Raw genomic sequence first — 18356 nt, 5'->3', positions numbered from 1 at the left:
AATGTCGCAATGGTTTTGCGGCTCCCAGGTTTTTTTTTCCTTCGGAAACGGGTCGAAATGGCTCTTTTTGTCTTAAAGGTTGCAGACCCCTGTGCTAAGGTTATAAGCTCCACGAGGAGAGACAAATAGATTTCTCAGACCCCTATGGGAGCATAGCAATTTCTCTGTCATGTCCATCCTTTCATGTAACCAGTTAGCATTATTATTCTCTTACCCCACCCCACAAATCCTTTAACATGGATGTTGTATGCTACAGTGGAAATCAACCATGGCCTTTTGAATCCTCTCAAGACCAAGACTGAAGTTATATTGGCCATTGGCCATTGCGATATGAATAGGAGTTAATGACTTCATTCCGTGAATGAGAATTCACAGGGACCTGTCACCATGCTAAAAAAAAACCCAAAACAACCCTCTGAAAAAGTTCAACTTGTGGTGACTTTGCCACTCAATACATTTTGCTACCTGAGGCAAAGGGCAACATGGCATCCCCCCCAATACCATGTACAGAAGCTGACTGGGCTGGCGCCTGAATTTTATTTCAGTACTAGCGGTAGGAAAGTGTTCTCTGCAGGGTAGTTATGGAGATACCTGGCAAACTATGTGGCATGCACAGCTCTGTCCCCACAACCAAAGCATACAGCCAGGTACCTGCCACATGAGCTGTATTGCCTCACTCTCCCAAATGGCAAGGCTGGCCCTGCTTTGCTGACAATCATGTGATTTTCACCTTTGGAGAATGTGTTAAAAGCCAGCTGTAGCACAGCTGCCACCAGATGGCACTATTCTCTTAACCTCAACAAGATGAGCTGTGCTGATGGAGGAGGCTTCAAGCGCACATGGGCAATCTGTCTCTTGTTCATTCGCCTTTTCTTTTTTCTCCAAAGCAAGCAGATTTCTATCATCTTTGCTTCAGCTTGCTAAGAGCCTGTAGGCAGAAAAGAGGAATCCCTGCCTAAGTTGACAGAGCAGAACCTTCTCATCCAGAACCAGCCTCTCTCAGGCCATGTGCTAAAAACCAGCCCTCTTCTGAGCACATGACTGTTCAGATGCATTCTGGTGAAGTAGGGGCACTCTTTGGCTCTGCCACCGCTGCTCTGCAGCCCTCAGACCCTTCCCAGCAGCCAGGGAGCACCTCCTGGGGGGTATGAACCCTGTAAGGCAGAACTTTCCAAACTGTGTGCTGTGACACGTTAGTGTGTTGGCTGCAGCATGTAGGTATGTTGTACGAACGGTTGCCATGCTCCTTCCGGGGGCTGGAAAGGGGTTAGTTTAACCTCGGTTTGCTAGTAAAACTGAACGACTGTGTTGCAAAATGATACGTATCTAAAAAGTGTGTCACCAACATGAGAAGTATGGAAAGCTCTGCTGTTAAGGTTCTACAACCCATACAGCTGTGGTAAAGTAAAGGTAAAGGTACCCCTGACCATTAGGTCCAGTCGCGGACGACTCTAGGGTTGCGGCGCTCATCTCGCTCTATAGGCGTTTGTCCGCAGGCAGCTTCCGGGTCATGTGGCCGGCAGGACTAAGCCACTTCTGGTGAACCAGAGCAGCACACGGAAACACACACCGGAGCGGTACCTATTTATCTACTGCACTTTGATGTGCTTTCGAGCTGCTAGGTGGGCAGGAGCTGGGACCAAGCAACGGGAGCTCACTCTGTCACGGGGATTCGAACCGCCGACCTTCTGATCGGCAAGCCCTTGGCTCTGTGGTTTAGACCACAGCGCCACCGCGTCCCTGCAGCTGTGGTAGGCACTGCTCAAAGTTAAGGAGGATGAAAATCAAACTCTTTAGGGCCAGACTCGATATGAAGTTCAGTGTGTCCTTGCATCTAACATGCAGCTTAAAGGCATGTTCGTTGGGGAGGGTTTGGGTGCGTTTCTCTCATCCGTTCTGAGGAAGATCCCTCTGAAGTTGGCAGTGGAGGGCTGGTCCATTAGGGCAAATGGGGCAGTGCCCAGCTAAGTGCAGCCAGCCTGCCTTCTTACTTACAACCAGCCCAGGAGCGGCAATGGCAATCCGCTTTCTTTTACTTAGTCTCAGTGTTGCCCTCAGCAGGGAGGAACCTGAGGCCTCCTCCTGTAGGCCTCTCTGCTTTCCGCCCCAACAAGCCTCAATTCAGACAGCACTGGAAGTGAGAATGTGACTTTGGGAGGAAATCCTAGCCCCGTTGGCACATAAAAAGCACCTGGGTTCAGCAGTGTGGGCAGCAGCAAGCGTTCAGCTGATGATGCGGCCTACTGCTATTTGCCCAGGGAAGCAAGACCCTTCCTCACAGGACAGAGACCCAGTTTGTGGGGGTTTGCAGATCTGCCACTAGCTTTCCTTCTTGTCCGCCCCCCCCCCAAGACCCCAATGAGGGTGAAACGAAAACAAAGAGTCAAGACAAAGGACACAGTAGCCGCTGAGCTAAAACAGAAGGCTTTTATTTGCCTTGGACAGGAAAGGACCAAAGTAGCATTTTCCTTTGGAGCAAAACCCACTAGCCTCTTAACGGTTCTTAACTGGAAAGCTAGCAGGAGGTCCGGGGAGAGAAAATATCGCGTCAGGAGTTGGGTAGGCTGCGAAACATGCGCAAGCATTTCCGGTTCGCTTTCAGTCCTGTTGTCCAAAAACGCAGGCAAACCATTCTCCTTTCCCCACCAAAAGCAGTCAGTCTACTACCAGGCAAAGTGGGGAGCAGCTAGGCCAAAGCTAAATTTGATGAACACAGACCAAAGGAGGAAGTACATGCCTCTTAACCATAATCACCCTTTAAGAGTTTGGGGAGCCGGTCTTGCTCCGTTGCCATAGTTGGAGTCTGCCACTGCCGGGCCAGGTAAGATATAATCGCTCTGGGGCAGGTAGCCTGGGCCTGGAAAGAAACCTATTCAAGGGCTGGGTAGCATTTTGTGACTAACAGGCTGGTTGGAGAGAGAGGCCTCCCTCAGCACACCCTGACAGCAAGCTGCAGATTCCCCACGCACCCACCCACTGCATCTTGCGAAAATATAAATAATAGGGAGAGATCTTTCAAAAAGTGCAACATGATCATAGACAGGTAAGTTCCATCGTCCCACCCCCAGCACAGCATTCTTGCGTAGGGAAATGGGAGGCCGTTCTTCTTGGTCTCTTCTACTTTTTCTTTGGAACCTTTTCCTTTGTGACCATATCGGAAAACTCTGCAATAGAAACAGGCAGATGAAGTAGGTAGGTTTGGTGTCTTGGGTGGGGGCTGCATTTAAGGCAGTTATTCATTAACTTTTTGCCTTCCCATTAAAACAAAAAAAGGTATTAATAAGCCAGTTCATAAATTTTGGGGACTACCACCAGTTCTACAGACAGAGTCCAACTGCATGAGCAGCTGAATATTATTAATGCCCTGGGGTCCTCTGGGAGAAAGGGCAGGAAATAATAATAATAATAATAATAATAATAATAATAATAATAATAATAATTAATTTATTTATACCCCACCCATCTGGCCGGGCCTCCCCAGCCACTCTGGGCGGCTTCCAACAAAATATTAAAATACAGTAATGCATAAATTGAATTGACTGATTAACTGTTTCAGTGTTGGTGAGCAGACATAACTTGAGTGAAAACTCAGACTAGGGGCTTATTTATCTCTACTTACCTTTCTTCTCTTTCCTGGCATGGTCTGCTATTTAAAGCTCCATGTCTGAGCAACCCCCCTTTTTTTCTTTTTCTTTTTTTGCTCTGGAGCTTTCCCTGCAAAACCTGCTCTTTAAAGCTCAATCGGAGCAAATATCAATCCATGGAAAACCTAAATTGACACTGAGCACTAAAGCGCAGACCTGGAAAGAGCAAGGTAAAAGGTAAGTGTGGGTAAGCCCTAGCCTAGGAGATGCAAAAAGGCTAGCATAGGGGATTCAGGGGTAATGGTTGGGAGACAGGCAATGTATTTGACCTGTATTGCTTACCAAAGTGCCCATCAAAAGTGGCCACAGCCTATGTCTAGGCTTCTCTCACTCTCTTTTTTAAATGCTTTATTAGTTTTAAAAACAAAACAAATACAAAACAAGACACTACACAACAATCAACAAAAGGCAATCCAAAATTAACACTGCCTATTTCTAGGCTTCTCACTTCCCACCTGTTCCAGGGCTGCTTGTCCCAACAGTATTCCCTGGCAGTTTACATAACTTTGCCAAGATTATTTTCTGAGTACCTGGTTCTAGTGATGTCCTTTGGATCAGCCCCAGATGTGGTGATCGAATCTCAGCAGGAGCTCTTCTGCCACATTTTGCATTTGCTTAGACTTACATGCCTTTCCCCTTACAGTATTGGATACAGGGAACTGGGCAGGTAGACCCATCCAGTTCTAAATAGGACTAGGCGCCCTCTACTTCTGAGCCCCCAGTGCTGTATTCCCCAGAGATGCCACCATCATTGCCACAATACATTCTCTGCCCACCTTCAAAATCAATCCGGCCATCCCCATCTGTGTCAGCTGCTTGGATAATGGCTTCAGCCTCTTCATCTGATAAGGGCACCACTGGCATATTGCTGGGCACTGTTTGTAAGATGTACCTAAGGGCAGGAGAGAAAAGCTGAGCCTCAGAGAGTGGAAGCGTGTGGTTCTGCGATTACTCTTCAGTCAGTAGCAGAGCCAGTACCACAAATGCATTGCAGGGGGTTGGACCAGATAACCATTGGGAATCCCTTCCAGGGCTACAATTCTAAGGTTCTATGAATTAGAGCTTCTTGTTATGCAGGATATTCTAGCTCAGGGATGGGGAACTTGGGGCTCCATCAGCCCCATAACTAATGGTAAGGGATGATGTGAGCTGTTGTCTCAACGCCAGTTGTTCGGCCACAGATTCCCTGTTCCTGTTCCAGGCTATTCAGTAGGCTTGTTTTTCCACATCTCGTGTAACGGAGACACAGCATCTTTCCCCAGAAACATCTGCTCTTCTGGGACATCTCTTTTCTCCTGCTTTGGGATACAGGATTGCAGCAAGAATTAAAGGCGAGAGGGGGAAGCTGAATTGCTGACAGACCTGGATGCCTATAGTTAAGCATGCAGGATGTGTCTTAATCGTCTTAGCCAAGGTTATCAAGTGCAATAGAGAACAGAGTTTGTCATTATTATAGATAGAAGTGGGTTTTGGCAGTGCAGCCTGACATGCCAGGATGATAAGAGTAGCAAGCCCAAACGTTTTCTGCAATAATGATTTCAGGCAGGGATCTCCTGCGTTTTGTCATCCAAACACATGGGGTAAGTATTGACAGGGTAACGTATCCCAGTCCCACCTGAACAGAACTGGCCCTCTTGAGTCCGAGAAAACTGACAGACAAGCAGCAGGTGGGTTGCCACAGGGAGGGTAATATGATACCCAAAAGCGTGCTAAAGGGAGTGTAACCTCTGGGAAAGCATTGGTCACAAATATGTATTTTTTTTAGTGCTGGGTCTCATTGGTTCCCATATCTATCCTGGCTAAGGCTGGGCGATAGATCATTCAAAACTGGTTTGAAGCCTGTATTGTGATATGGTTTCATAATTTTTGACCTGGCAATATATCAAGAATCACGATGTGTGTGTGCGCACACGTGCTATGCAAAAATCACAATGTGGGGGGAACTGTGCAGCCCACCAATGCCTCTACATAGCTCCATCCTTATTTCACACATTGTGATATACTGGTATATTTTGATGTTTAGCTGGTGATAGATCACAATGTCGAAAACCAGATATTGCCCAGCCCTAATCCTGGCAACTGAGGGGCATTTGGTTCCCAAACCAACACTTAAAGGTCTCAGGCAAGCCCAGCTACCTGAGATCCTTTTTAGCTTCGAGTCTGAAAAAAGGTAATCCATAGAGATTAAATAACCTTCCAAAAATTAGGTGTATGTAGAAATTCTTCTGTGTTGTAAGAATGAATGAATGAATGGGTGATACCCAATGCTTGTCATACACAGAGCAGACCCATTGAAATCAATAAAGTTAAGCACATTGATTTCAATATACTCTCGGTTTGACCAATGTTGGGTGTCGTCCCAGGTTGACTCCTCCTGGCACTTGACAACACTTCACATCAGAGGTTTCTTACTTTATTTCATTCCACTCAATGAATCCACTCCCGTCCTTGTCAAGCACTTGGAAGGCCTTTCGCAAGTGTATCTCCCGGTCGTCTGATGTCAGAAACTGCCGCATATATTCAAAGAACTTGGCGTAGTTGAATGAAGCTGCAACAGATTGGGTGGCTTTTAATTCAAAAAACTGCTTTGTTACGGTGAGGTGGATTTTGGGGGCTGAAGGACTTTACAGAAGTGAGTTGAGCAAGCTCAGACTTCCCATACAAGGCGCAGCTACCCAGACCTCCAAAATGGGGCCCCAAGTTTTCTTGGGTGGCAGCTTGAGCCAGGAGCAAATAAAAGGAAAATAACCTGTAGACACTGAACCCAAGATCTACATATATTTAGAAGTATGGTTCATGCTAATGATGATCTCTTGTAGATTAGTTAACCCCCTGTTATACTCATTAATCCGTTGGCCACCCTTTGAGTTCAGGTTTGTGAGGAGTGTTATTCTAATCTTTTTCAGGCCAAAGGCTGCACTGACCTCTGAGGACCGTGTGTCAAGGTGGGCATGGCTGAAGTGAAAAAGGTGGGTGTGGCCAATTAAAAGAGACACATTTTGGGGATCTGGAGGGTTACAAAAGCCATTCAGCATCATAGTGAGGTACCTACGAGAGAGGTATAGGCACACACAATATTTTAAAAAATCTATCACATTGGGTGGCCTATGGGAACAGTCAGTATATATTTTTTGAAATAATTGGGGGGGGGCACAGAAAAATCCAGGGAGGGACTGTATGCAACCTTTGGGTTATGTGTTTGAAGGTCAGTGTAAGGGACTGAGGAGCGCTTGTTGCTCCAGATGAGCTAATCTAAACATCTGTTGCAGATGTGCACCGTGGCTTGCACCCATAATCTGTACCTTACCATGATGCCTCATGTCTGAAGGCAGCAGGTCAATATCCTTGTCAGACAGGGATGCCCCCATGGCCAAGGCCATCTTCTTGACTTGGCAAGTAAAATCGTCCGCCATACCGTTGTTGCTACAAAAGAAATGGAGTGCGGATGTAAGATGATGCTGTTGTATCGCACATAACGCATCAGCAACGCTAGTCTGACTTGAGTGTTCCCCCTTGTCTCATCACAACCTCCTCCAAGCAACTTCTCCGCAGAGAAGGGGAGGCAGGTAGAGAAGAGGAAGAAGCCAAACAGATCCCAGCAACTCAAAAGCAGCAGGTGAATCTTAGGAACTGCTTCAAAGCAGTGTTTATGAAGCACATTCCACTGTGGAAAGTGCTTCACATAAATATCTCTGCAATCCTTACGACAGCCCTATAAGATGAGCATGCTTAATACTTGTAGTACGGTACTTTCAAATGTTCAAAGCACTCCATGTGCGTTACTGAGTTGCTGTTCCTTCCAATAACCCTGCAAGATAAGTCAGCATTATTGCAGGTGGGGCAAGGGAACGGAGGACCAGAGTGACTCCTTCTCCTCATGGCGGGCAAGACAGTTAAACTAGGTGCTTTGTGATTTGTACTGCCGCCACCGCTGGTCTCTTGTACTCTTCCTTGGTCTTTTCCTCGAGGAAGGCCCATGTCTCAGTGTTCCAATCCACGCCATATCCAAGTAGGACTGGGAGAGTCTTCTGTCTGAAACTCTGGGGAGTCATTGCCAATTGCAGGCCTGAGCTAGATGGCCCGATTGTCCTACTCAGAATAAGGCTGCTTCCTTTGCTCCTCTCTATATGCTACAGTGGTAACTCGGGTTACAGACACTTCAGGTTACAGACGCTTCAGGTTACAGACTCCGCTAACCCAGAAATAGTACCTCGGGTTAAGAACTTTGCTTCAGGATGAGAACAGAAATTGTGCAGCGGCAGCGGGAGGCCCCATCAGCTAAAGTGGTGCTTCGGGTTAAGAACAGTTTCAGGTTAAGAACGGACCTCCAGAACGAATTAAGTTCTTAACCCGAGCTACCACTGTATTTTATTTACTCCACAGAAGTCTGTCTTGCATTCGCTTCTGAAACAAGTTAACCAGTAAAGCTATCATAAAGTGGTTTTTTTAACAACAACAACAACAACATAAAACTTAAGAATACTTTTTAGGATGTTCAGTCTTACAATGGAACCAACTACGTATACTAATTTAGAGTTGTTGCAGGGTTATCTGGTTCAGAAATGAGGGGTGGGACTGGTCAACAGCAGGGCCCAAGGGGAATTCGTTTTCCTCTTGTGTGCAAAAGCCAAGACTCATCTTCCTCCACTCACACCCTTTGTTGAGGGTGAAGGAAGACATAATGTTTTTTTTCCAAGAGCAACACTCTCTTGGCATTCTGCCCAGTTGTGTCTTTCCTTTCCTCTGCTCTGTCAAACTCCTTGATTATTATTATTATTTTTTAAAGTTCTGCAACTTTACAAGAAAGCCAACTATGCAATGCGCTGATTCCTCCCCCCCACCCGACATTATTATGTTACCAATAAATCTCTCCCCCACCAGCAATCCCCAGAGTAATTTTGCACTGTTTCCTTTCTAAAATTAATACGGTGGTGAACAGACAAATAAAGGCATGAATGGTCATGCAGAACACAGTTGTTTCTTAAAGGCTTGTAGCTCATCTCGCGCATGAGTGGGGGATGAGGTACAAATTAACGGCCGAGTCAGCATTCAGCTTGCTAGCATGCAGGGTCAGCCCAATGCGTTTTGGCACCTGAGGCGAACCACAAAATGGGAAGAAGGGGTGAGGGAAGAAGTGCATCAGGAACAAAGGGAGGGGGGGGTCAAATCAGATGGCTGAAGTGGGAATCAAAGGCCAATTGCGGTTGGGAAAGGTGCCTGCCCTAAATCACACCTGGAGGGTGCAGCTCCACCCCAGAAGGCAGCCTCCACCATTGCTTCTCTAGGGCTGGGAGGAGACCAGCAATGCCTCCTTATTTGCCAAGAGGTTGCTGTAGAGGTGGCAAGAGGGGGCTGCTGAGGAAGAGTCAGATCTGGTCTCCAAGGAGTGTGCCGCAGCCATTGCTGTGACTGCAGCACCAGCACCAGCAGCAGATAGTGCATTCCTTGGAGGCCAGATATGTTGTCCCTGTGGATCCTGCCACCTGAGGCAGTCGCCTCACCTTGTCTCATGGGTGGGCCATCCCTGCTAGTACAGTGGTACCCCGGGTTACATATGCTTCAGGTTACATATGCTTCAGGTTACAGACTCTGCTAACCCAGAAATAGTATCTTGGGTTGATAACTTTGCTTCAGGATCAGAACAGAAATTGTGCTCTGGTGGTACAGCAGCAGTGGGAGGCCCATTAGCTAAAGTAGTGCTTCAGGTTAGGAACAGTTTCAGGTTAAGCACAGACCTCCGGAACGAATTAAGTACTTAACTTGAGGTACCACTGTATGTTAATAATAATAATAATAATAATAATAATAATAATAGCAGTAGTAATAATAATAATTTATACCCCGCCCTCCCCGGCCAAAATCAGACTCAGAGCGGCTAACATCAAATGTTTAACACATTAACATAAAATCAGACAATCAATTAAAATACCTCCTAAAATCAAATCAGGATCAGAATAAAATACAATCTGATGACAACCTGCAGATTAGGGTTGGGGACCTTAAATGCTCACCAGGCCCAACTGTGGACACTTAAGTTTTGAAGCCAGGATCACCCTACAGCTAAGGAAGGGTGGCCACCTGTGCATCACGGAAAAAAGGAAAATGCATCACCAAAAAAGAGGACACTTACTTGCATAAAATTTGCATGAACTGATATAGGTCCAAAGCTAGGAATAATCACCACACTTTAAATAGAAACACAATATATGTCACTATAGAGGTGAAGACTGTGAGGGGTGGTCTATGTGCTTGCTCAGTCTGCAGTCCAGTTCTATCTTGCTCTCCCTTCTTTATCTTTGAATTGGATTTGGATGGGACAGCCCTTCAAATATAGTACTCCTTTAAAAAGGGGACTGTCCCCATGAGGAAGAACACACAACCACCCTGTAACTGAGAGACACAGGGCCAGCCCTGTCATTTGGCAGAGTAAGGCTACTGCCTCAGGCAGCAGATGCTGTGGGTGGAGCGTTGACAGAGCTGTGGCCAACACATGGCTAGGCTTGCACTCGTTAAGCTAGTCTACTGCCCTCAAGGGAAGTGGTCAAACTCTGTCTCATCACCCCTGCTGAAGTATTTGTCAACTGCCCGCTTCTTTGACTTTCGTACATGGAATGTGGGAGGCGCCATTTTGTCCTTAGGCTACAAAATTCCTAAGGTCAGCCCTGCTGAGGAGATGCCATGAGCAGTTGCTTTATATTAATTTTTTTGTTCCTCGTAAGATATATGGCTTCTAGATTCTGTGGGAGAGGTGCTGCACCCTGAAGAATCAAAATGTTAATAATGTACACACTGACTAGCTTTTTAAAAGGGCACACACACCCAAAATCCATCCAAGGCCGAAGAGAACATAAATTTACTAGGGAAAGATGCAACTCCGCCCCCCCCCCCCAAACACCCTACCAGTACTTTCCCTGGTAAATAGGGACAATGGAGCATATGTAGATTGCATGATTATTAAAAAAGAGATGTTATTCACTGCCACACAGAGAAGGGGAAAGAGCCTCCGGATTAATTTGCAGCTGCATGGATATTCTGTAGAATATTCAGGAAAGGCTGCTTCTGTGGGGAAGAACAAACAGGCAACTGAATGCATCATTTTAGACGAGTTGAGTGATTGCTGTCATTGTCAGCTTTGATGGAAAGTCTGGATGAGCATATGCCAGGGATGATTAAGGACTGCCATTAATTGCCTCAAGGCTTGTGCTAGACAACATCTTTAGGAACTCATTCAGAACTGCTCCTCCACTCTTAAGGCAAGCCACTATGTCTACTGGTTCATACTGCCTTGCAGGAAGAGGGACGTGTAGCATCTTCCCTCCATCTCTGAATCCGTTTGCCTTCACAGAGGTGAATCTTGGGTGATATAGTCATGCGTGTGCGTTTGGATTCAGCCCCACATGGTGGAGTCATGCTATTTACCGAGATTATCTCCCGTTTAATCCAAGGGAAGGAAGCTTTCAATTGCCTGCTAAAACCACAGGCAGATTTCAAATTCCAGTAAATCCTGTTGCACTGAGCTAGCTGCTCATCTTGCCAATCAAGCTGACTGGGCTCAGCCTCTTTGGCTCTTTCCCCCTCGCTGGCAGCCAAGCGTCTGCTAGACGAGCTTAACTCCTGGGTGAGTCACCCTCACTTCCCAAACTCTGCAGTGCACACTTCATTTAACAACAACAACAGAACGCCACTGCAAAATGCTGGATTACAAAGGAACATGAGTGGATCAAAAAGGGAGACTGGTGGTACATTTTAATTTTTTTTAAAGGAGATGAAAGACAAGGCCGGCTCCCACTCTCAGGAGCAAGGAAAAAGGAAACCTGAGGGCCTGTTCCTGAGGGTGTGGTCTTTTCTCCATTAGGAAATGATGAGTGAGGTTTGTCTGTAGACTGTGGAAGTGTTGACATTTGATTATGCAGAATGTGGGCTGCTGTGATGCAGGAGCTTATAAAAGCAACGTTTGCATCCCATGATAGGAAAGCAGGCCTAGGCAGAAAGGCAATCCCTGCTCCCCACCCCACCCATTCTTCTTCTAGCTGAAACTGGGAGGGGGGGGGGACATTCTGGCACGTCTCTGGCAGGTTCTCCAGAGGGCAGATAAAATTGCATGCAGCTCACGAGCTGCCTGTTGGCCACACTATCCCAGAATCACTGTCACTTGGTATACATGAAAGCATATCGGATAAACCAGGCTGTAAGCGTTAGGAAAAACACTGAGTGTTCCTTTTTGGGTTAGATCAAGGGTGGCCAACGTGGGCTCCAACTCCCTTCAGCCCCAGCCAGAATGCCAGTAGCTAAGGGAAGATAGGAGTTGCAGTCTAGAAAGATTTAGTATGTAAAAGATATGCAGACTAACGTTAGTTCCCGGCTAAATTCTGTTCAGTGTAGAGAAAGATTGTTGCCTTTGCTGACCCATGCTGCAAAAGTATAATCAAGGCCACATTTCAAATTCACACCTACAGTGAACTCTGTTGCATCCCATAGGAGAAGTTAATATTCTGGATGAATGCATCTGCAGGCAAATCAGCCGTGCCAACGCCAATTGCCAATTGCCAATTGCCTTGCACTCCTAGTGTGGCCTCATGGTCGCTGAGTTTGATATGACCTAGGAATTCATTGGGTCAAAATTGTTTTACATATATATTCCACCAAGTTCTTCAAAGTAAAAGCTATCATTCAGCTTTGCTGAAATACTGTGGGGATTTTTAAAATACTGCTAGGACACAAATGGAGCTAGAGCTGGCTGTAAGCATCTTGAAAAATGGGATTGGAGCACTGTGTTAGAGGGTTCCTGTTCTTAGCTGGATGAGAAATAGACTTTCATACAGGTGTGAGAAGGCTGCAAATCAGTGACCTGAGAGGGCAGCCAGGCTAGATTGAGGTGAAATGTTGCAAGCCTAGATCAGTCATGTGCTGACACTTGAAGAACCTTTAGGTGTCCACACCCTGATGTGATCGTTTTGTTTCCTAATGATTTTTCCCACAGAGGTGGGCCTCTGTGTGAAACCTGTTATGTGCAGAGATTGCCTAACCTGTCCCAGTCCCCTAAAAATGCAGTGCTCCATGACAGTGATATTACTGGAGATTAGCAGAGCAAACGAACAGTTGCCTGTACTATTGTCCTTCAACAGGCTCTGTCGTAGCTCTTCTTTCCCAGCATTAGCACTCTCCTGATGAAACTGAATGCAGCTGAAACCAAAACGTAGTACTTTCCTGAAGCTAGGGAAGCAGTGCATTGTGTTTCATGAGCCTGAACTTCTAGGAAACACACATAAGTGTGCAATTGGACAATTCTTGCCTAGCAGCCAGTTGTGTAGGCCTCAGACCTCCTCCAGATCTTCTGCTTCCTTGCCTCACTTGAGTGACAACAACTTGAAGGCCTGTCCTGACCCCACTTAGTCCTCCACACTTTCCTCTTTAAACTCTACAACATATATCCTGACACCCACTCTTCCATATTACTGTAGTGGGAGACTTGTTTATTTCTGGGGCTTGGCTGGGACTCTGAAGAAAGCTCCCCCTCTTGTGCTCGTCTTGACCCTTCCATTGCCTCCTCTAAGGGACTCTTATATTCGCAAGGCAACGTCTTGTGATGTGAACTAGTTCTAGGATTACACACACAGTCTAAATAACTCAGCTTTCCCAATGGACTCCCCATGTTTTGTCAGACTCTGCCTGCCAAGAGTTTATTTAGGAAAGGACAAGGCAGTTCTTCTCCCATGACTTTTGAGCATTCAGGGAGAGCAGCCATTTTCATATGAGGTAACTAACCCAGAGGCTGTTTTGCTGTTCACAGAAGAGAATAGTGAAGCAATCCATTTGGACATGTGAAGGCATGATAAGGGGATACTGGTGTGATCCCAGTATTTGGACAAAAATATATTCACTAGTGCTGGTTGCCAAGCCAACTGGCACTATGGAGGTGTCATTCCATAATATTGCGCATAGATACTCCCGGATGCTGAGAGACCCTCTGTAGGTGTTGTACTTTCTCACCTCTGCTGGAGACATGTCTGGACTACCCTCCTATTTTACTACCCCTCTGGGATTTAAAGGCTCAAGTGTCGTTTGCAAAAAGTGCTATGACATGGAGGCCCTAGAAAAGGGGCTTGCTGTATTTGTGTATTTGATGTTCCACCAGCCCCTTGGTCTATTTGCATCTTTGAAGCCCTCTGCCTTCACGAAACATTTTCTTAACTATCTCTAGCATTTGAGAGTTGGACTTTTCCAACACTGACATTTTGCAAATCATCTCTCCTCAAATTCTTTCAGAGACAGCATTTAAATGTCTTCCCCCCATAAAAATAAAACTGCATTTTCCACCCCCTCATCGGCTCTAATTTATTCTATGTCTTAATTTAAAAGGCTGCACTTAGCAAACTGTTGGCACCAAATAACTGCACAGAAGTTGTAGTAGCAGCAAGAGCAGGCTGGTGCATTGGAGTCCTGAGTAGGCAAGGGGGAGTAATTCAATTCAGTTTGCATTTAAAGCCGAATCTATCAGATTTGTACTTTCTAAAACCACAGGAGAGCAGAAACCTATTTGAATTTTGTGATGAAGCTCTCCAACCAAATAATGTATACAAAATACCATAGATTGCAGATCCTCCAAGTGTCCCTATTTTCCAGAGACATTCCTGATTTAGAGAAGCCGTCTCGGTTTCTGATTTGATTCCAGAATTTCCCACTTTTCCTTAGGAAGTCCCTGTTTTCATCGGATAAATGTTGGAGGGTATGAGATTGGAGATAAACGTGCAAATAAGGGAATACAATGGTGATGATAACATACAAAACTGCTTTGTAGTAGGAGGAATTGCCTGCAAAAATGTGTAGGTTGGTCAAAACTGCATACAAACATGTTTATCAGAAGAAATTCACCCAAAATTGTTGAAGAATTTTCATGAGGACTTTTAAAAATAAAATTTGCAGGTTGCTGTAGAAATGTGGAGAACTGACTCCAAGACTAGGAAAAGGAGAAACAGAGATCTGAAATGGGGAGATTTTCCATCTCCAGTCCTGAGCCTGTGTGGGTGTAGTCAAAGCATCACACACACAGGCCTTGTTTAAGGGTCACATTTAGCCATAGTTAATGGCTTACATTACAGGTAAAAAAAAGGGTAAAGGGACCTCTGACCATTAAGTCCAGTCACGGATGACTCTGGGGTTGTGGTGCTCATCTCGCTTTACTGGCTGAGGGAGCTGGCATTTGTCCACAGACGGCTTCCTGGTCATGTGGCCAGCATGACTAAGCCACTTCTGGCGAAACCAGAGCAGCGCACGGAAACACCGTTTACCTTCCCGTCAGAGCGGTACCTATTTATCTACTTGCACTTTGACGTGCTTTTGAACTGCTAGGTTGGCAGGAGCTGGGACTGAACAAGATAGCTAATAGCTTTGCTCCTCCCCTAGCAGCAGCAACAAAGAATGACCCCTGACTTAGCACTACATCCAAACTGTGGATTGTGGTTTCTCATCTGAATCCAAAGTTTGTTCTTGGCTTCCCAGTCAGGGTTTAACTGAGCAAAACAAACCACAATATCTATATCAGACATAACACTTCACCAAGGTCCATGGCCTATCGCATCCCACTCTTATGCTAGAGGAACAGCAACCCAGGAGCCATCTCCTAATTCACAGTATGCCATTAATCAGGGTATAGCATGAAGAGCCAACTGGCCCCCACATTTCAAAACCCCCTCCTTCACAAACAAACATACATACATACATCAGTATGCATCTGCCACTACCCCCCCTTTCTTTTATCTTGGCTATCCTTTCCACAGCAATACCACCACCAATTCCTTTATTGCATCTTTCATTCGGTGGTTTCAGCACCTGTTGCCTGAAATACCATGGGATGTTAGCTTTTCAATGTGTTGGTTTTCCATAGCCATCTGACCTATGCTGTGCACCAGAGGTGTTCCATGTGAGCCAGGGTCACTGATTTGATTAAATGCCAACAGCCTTTTGGGTTCATAGAACATCCCTTCGACAAAGCTAGTACAGTATTCCTAACCAGTTTACTAAGCTCTCGAACTGTTCTAGCTCTCAGAACTGGATTGTTTGGCTGCCTCCACTAGTTCCATTCTTTCCCTCTTTCACTAATCACAGGGATTTTCTGAGTGTGACTCTTAATGCTAATAACTAATAACTTAGCAGTTATTCTCTAACTGTATTCTCTAAATGCTAATAACTTAGCAGTTTTTCTCTAACTGTCCCTTCCCTCTGACTACCATATTAATACATTAGCTTGCCTCTCTCTAGGCATTGACTATATCCACAGCAAGCACTTACCTCCCGCAGAATTTCCTCAGGCTGTGTCTTGGAGGCTCCTTTTTGGAAAGCTAAAACCACCTCCCTGGCTTTTATAAGGCCAGGTCCCTTTGCTCAGCTTTGCTATTTATGGCAAGATGCACCTGTCAGGGATGCATCCTGCAATTCTCCTGGGCCCTTTCAAGACGCCAATGGGTCATCTTCCGGGGTTGCATGGTATTATCAATTGCCACTGGCAACTGGATGCTCGGCATCAGATATCATATTGGCCAAAGCGAAGATCTGCGGAGTATGCTCCCCACCAGACAAACAAACAAGCAAACAAACAGGCAAACAAGTTTACCATTATGCAGCAGAAACCAGACCTTTCCCATGAAATGGGCTGGAATGATGAGGATCATGCTCTGCCATATTGTCAGTTCCTGTTCCCAGCTTTTCAGAGGAGTAGGGAGACGTTTCCCCCAGATTAAAATAAGAGCAAAAGCAAGTTTAATCTGAAACACATTAACTGAATTAGCAACTCCCATTTATGAATGTGTACCCCATCTTTCCATCCAAAGTTTCTCAACATGGCTAACACTATAAAGTATCAAACAAAATTTAAAACATATAGACATGCTAGATGCACTCATTGTTGGCTACTACAGAAGGGGCTAGGGGGTATTGTTTTCCTTCTTGTTGAATCTTATGGTCCTGTATATATCTGAAAGATTAATAAAATATGTTGTTGTTTTTTAAATGTGAAGAGGCAAAACAAGCAAACCACATAGCAGCAGCAGCAACAACAAAAACCACTCTCAGGGAGCCCCTTGTTGCTGTGCTATGACGGCCTCCGCCACCTTACACCAAACAATAGTGAGTATATAAGGTACAGTAGCAGTAATTTGTTAAAAACAGCTGCAACAAACTTTTTAAAAGATGGAAGCTGCAATAATGTCTAAGAAAGGGTTATCCTGCATTCTTGTTTTCTGAGTTGGGGTAGAGGATCATAGGTGATGTTTTCTGTCCACCTCTCGCACCCACCCAGTGAGACCTTGAATGAGTCCTCTCACATGTACATTCAACACCCACCACATATCAGATGCTACGTACAGAACTTCCACAGAGCTTATAAATGCAATATCCTTTGGCAGAGGCAATTCACATATTTACCTTCGAGTGACAACATCATTGACTGATGGATGATACATACTTAGAGATGCATCCACATGTGTGAACTGGTGTTTCAGTACTCAAGGTCTTATAGAAAGGTAAAGGTACCCCTGCCCGTACGGGCCAGTCTTGCCAGACTCTAGGGTTGTGCGCTCATCTCACTCTATAGGCCGGGAGCCAGCGCTGTCCGCAGACACTTCCAGGTCACGTGGCCAGCGTGACAAGCTGCATCTGGCGAGCCAGCGCAGCACACGGAACGCCGTTTACCTTCCCGCTGGTAAGCGGTCCCTATTTATCTACTTGCACCCGAGGGTGCTTTCGAACTGCTAGGTTGGCAGGCGCTGGGACCGAACAACGGGAGCGCACCCCGCCGCAGTCATGGGCAAAAATGGAAAAACACCCCAAGTGCTCTTGATCCCTGCCAAGCCCGTTACTTCACTAGAGATTGTCAACTCTCTCTCTCTCTTTTTGCATTACACTTAAAGCCACCTTTGGCCACAGCAGCCTCCCTGTTCTGTAAGTTCCCTTCAGTCCACTACAAGGAAGCTCCTTTATATGCATTTTGTTGCAGGGTCATGGGAAGGTCAGCACACCAGGGCCAGAGACTGTCACTGCATTGTCAGGGCTAGAGCCTCTTATGCAAGAGGAGACAAGAGATTCCATTCAGGCTAGGTGCTTCCTCCAACCTAGCCTTGCACTCTGTCACGCCCACTCTATTGACAAAGCAGCTGTGATGCAACCCTGGCAAAACAGTTCTTTTTCCCCAGAAGAATGGTATGTAGCCCATGAATCATTTCATGTGTCCGCTAGCAGCCTCCCAAACCCCATGTATCACTTATTCCCTGTTCTATTGCCCCATAGATGGGGTAAGGCTTCTGCTGGAAATGGGGAGATAAACATTATAACTAGGAAGTGCAAATATATGAATTGGTTCAATAACCAGAGTGGGATCTGCTGCAACCTGGATCTGTTGAAGCGCAAGCTCTGAAACAAGTCTAAGGTGGGATGTGTTATATTGGGGGTTCTTATTAACTGGTGTTCTTAGGACTCAGGCAGTTCCATGCTGCTAAGCCAGAACTTAAACTAGCATGCCATTGTTATAAATCTGTGCCGCTGTAGTTTCAATACACTGATGTGCCACTTTGAGTTTTGCCAGCATAAGATGTTTAGCCCACCTTCCTATACTTGTTTACTTAGCAGTAAGACCCATTAAACTCAGTAGGTTAGCACTCCATATTGTTATCCTATCCTCAACTAAACATCACAATTGGAGGTTAGGTTCTCACAATTAAT

The 18356-nt window shown here is 45.7% G+C and overlaps 1 protein-coding gene across 1 annotated transcript; it reads right to left on the bottom strand.

Moving 5' to 3' along the window:
- Positions 1-2413: 2413 nt before the first annotated feature.
- On the bottom strand, positions 2414-16015 carry PVALEF (parvalbumin like EF-hand containing). Its single transcript, XM_083428128.1, has 5 exons — positions 15933-16015; positions 6952-7067; positions 6057-6192; positions 4421-4536; positions 2414-3164 (listed from the first exon to the last, which is right to left on the bottom strand). Exons 2-5 carry the CDS (start codon positions 7055-7057, stop codon positions 3118-3120), a joined length of 405 nt encoding a protein of 134 aa, XP_083284254.1. The 5' UTR covers positions 7058-7067; positions 15933-16015; the 3' UTR covers positions 2414-3117.
- Between the last annotated feature and the right edge of the window lie 2341 nt (positions 16016-18356).

Source organism: Podarcis tiliguerta (assembly GCF_965153285.1).
Source record: "Podarcis tiliguerta genome assembly, chromosome: 2".
Taxonomy (NCBI): Eukaryota; Metazoa; Chordata; class Lepidosauria; order Squamata; family Lacertidae; genus Podarcis; species Podarcis tiliguerta.
Note: the sequence above shows the minus strand (reverse complement) of the source record. Positions and strands in the feature narration are given on the sequence as shown.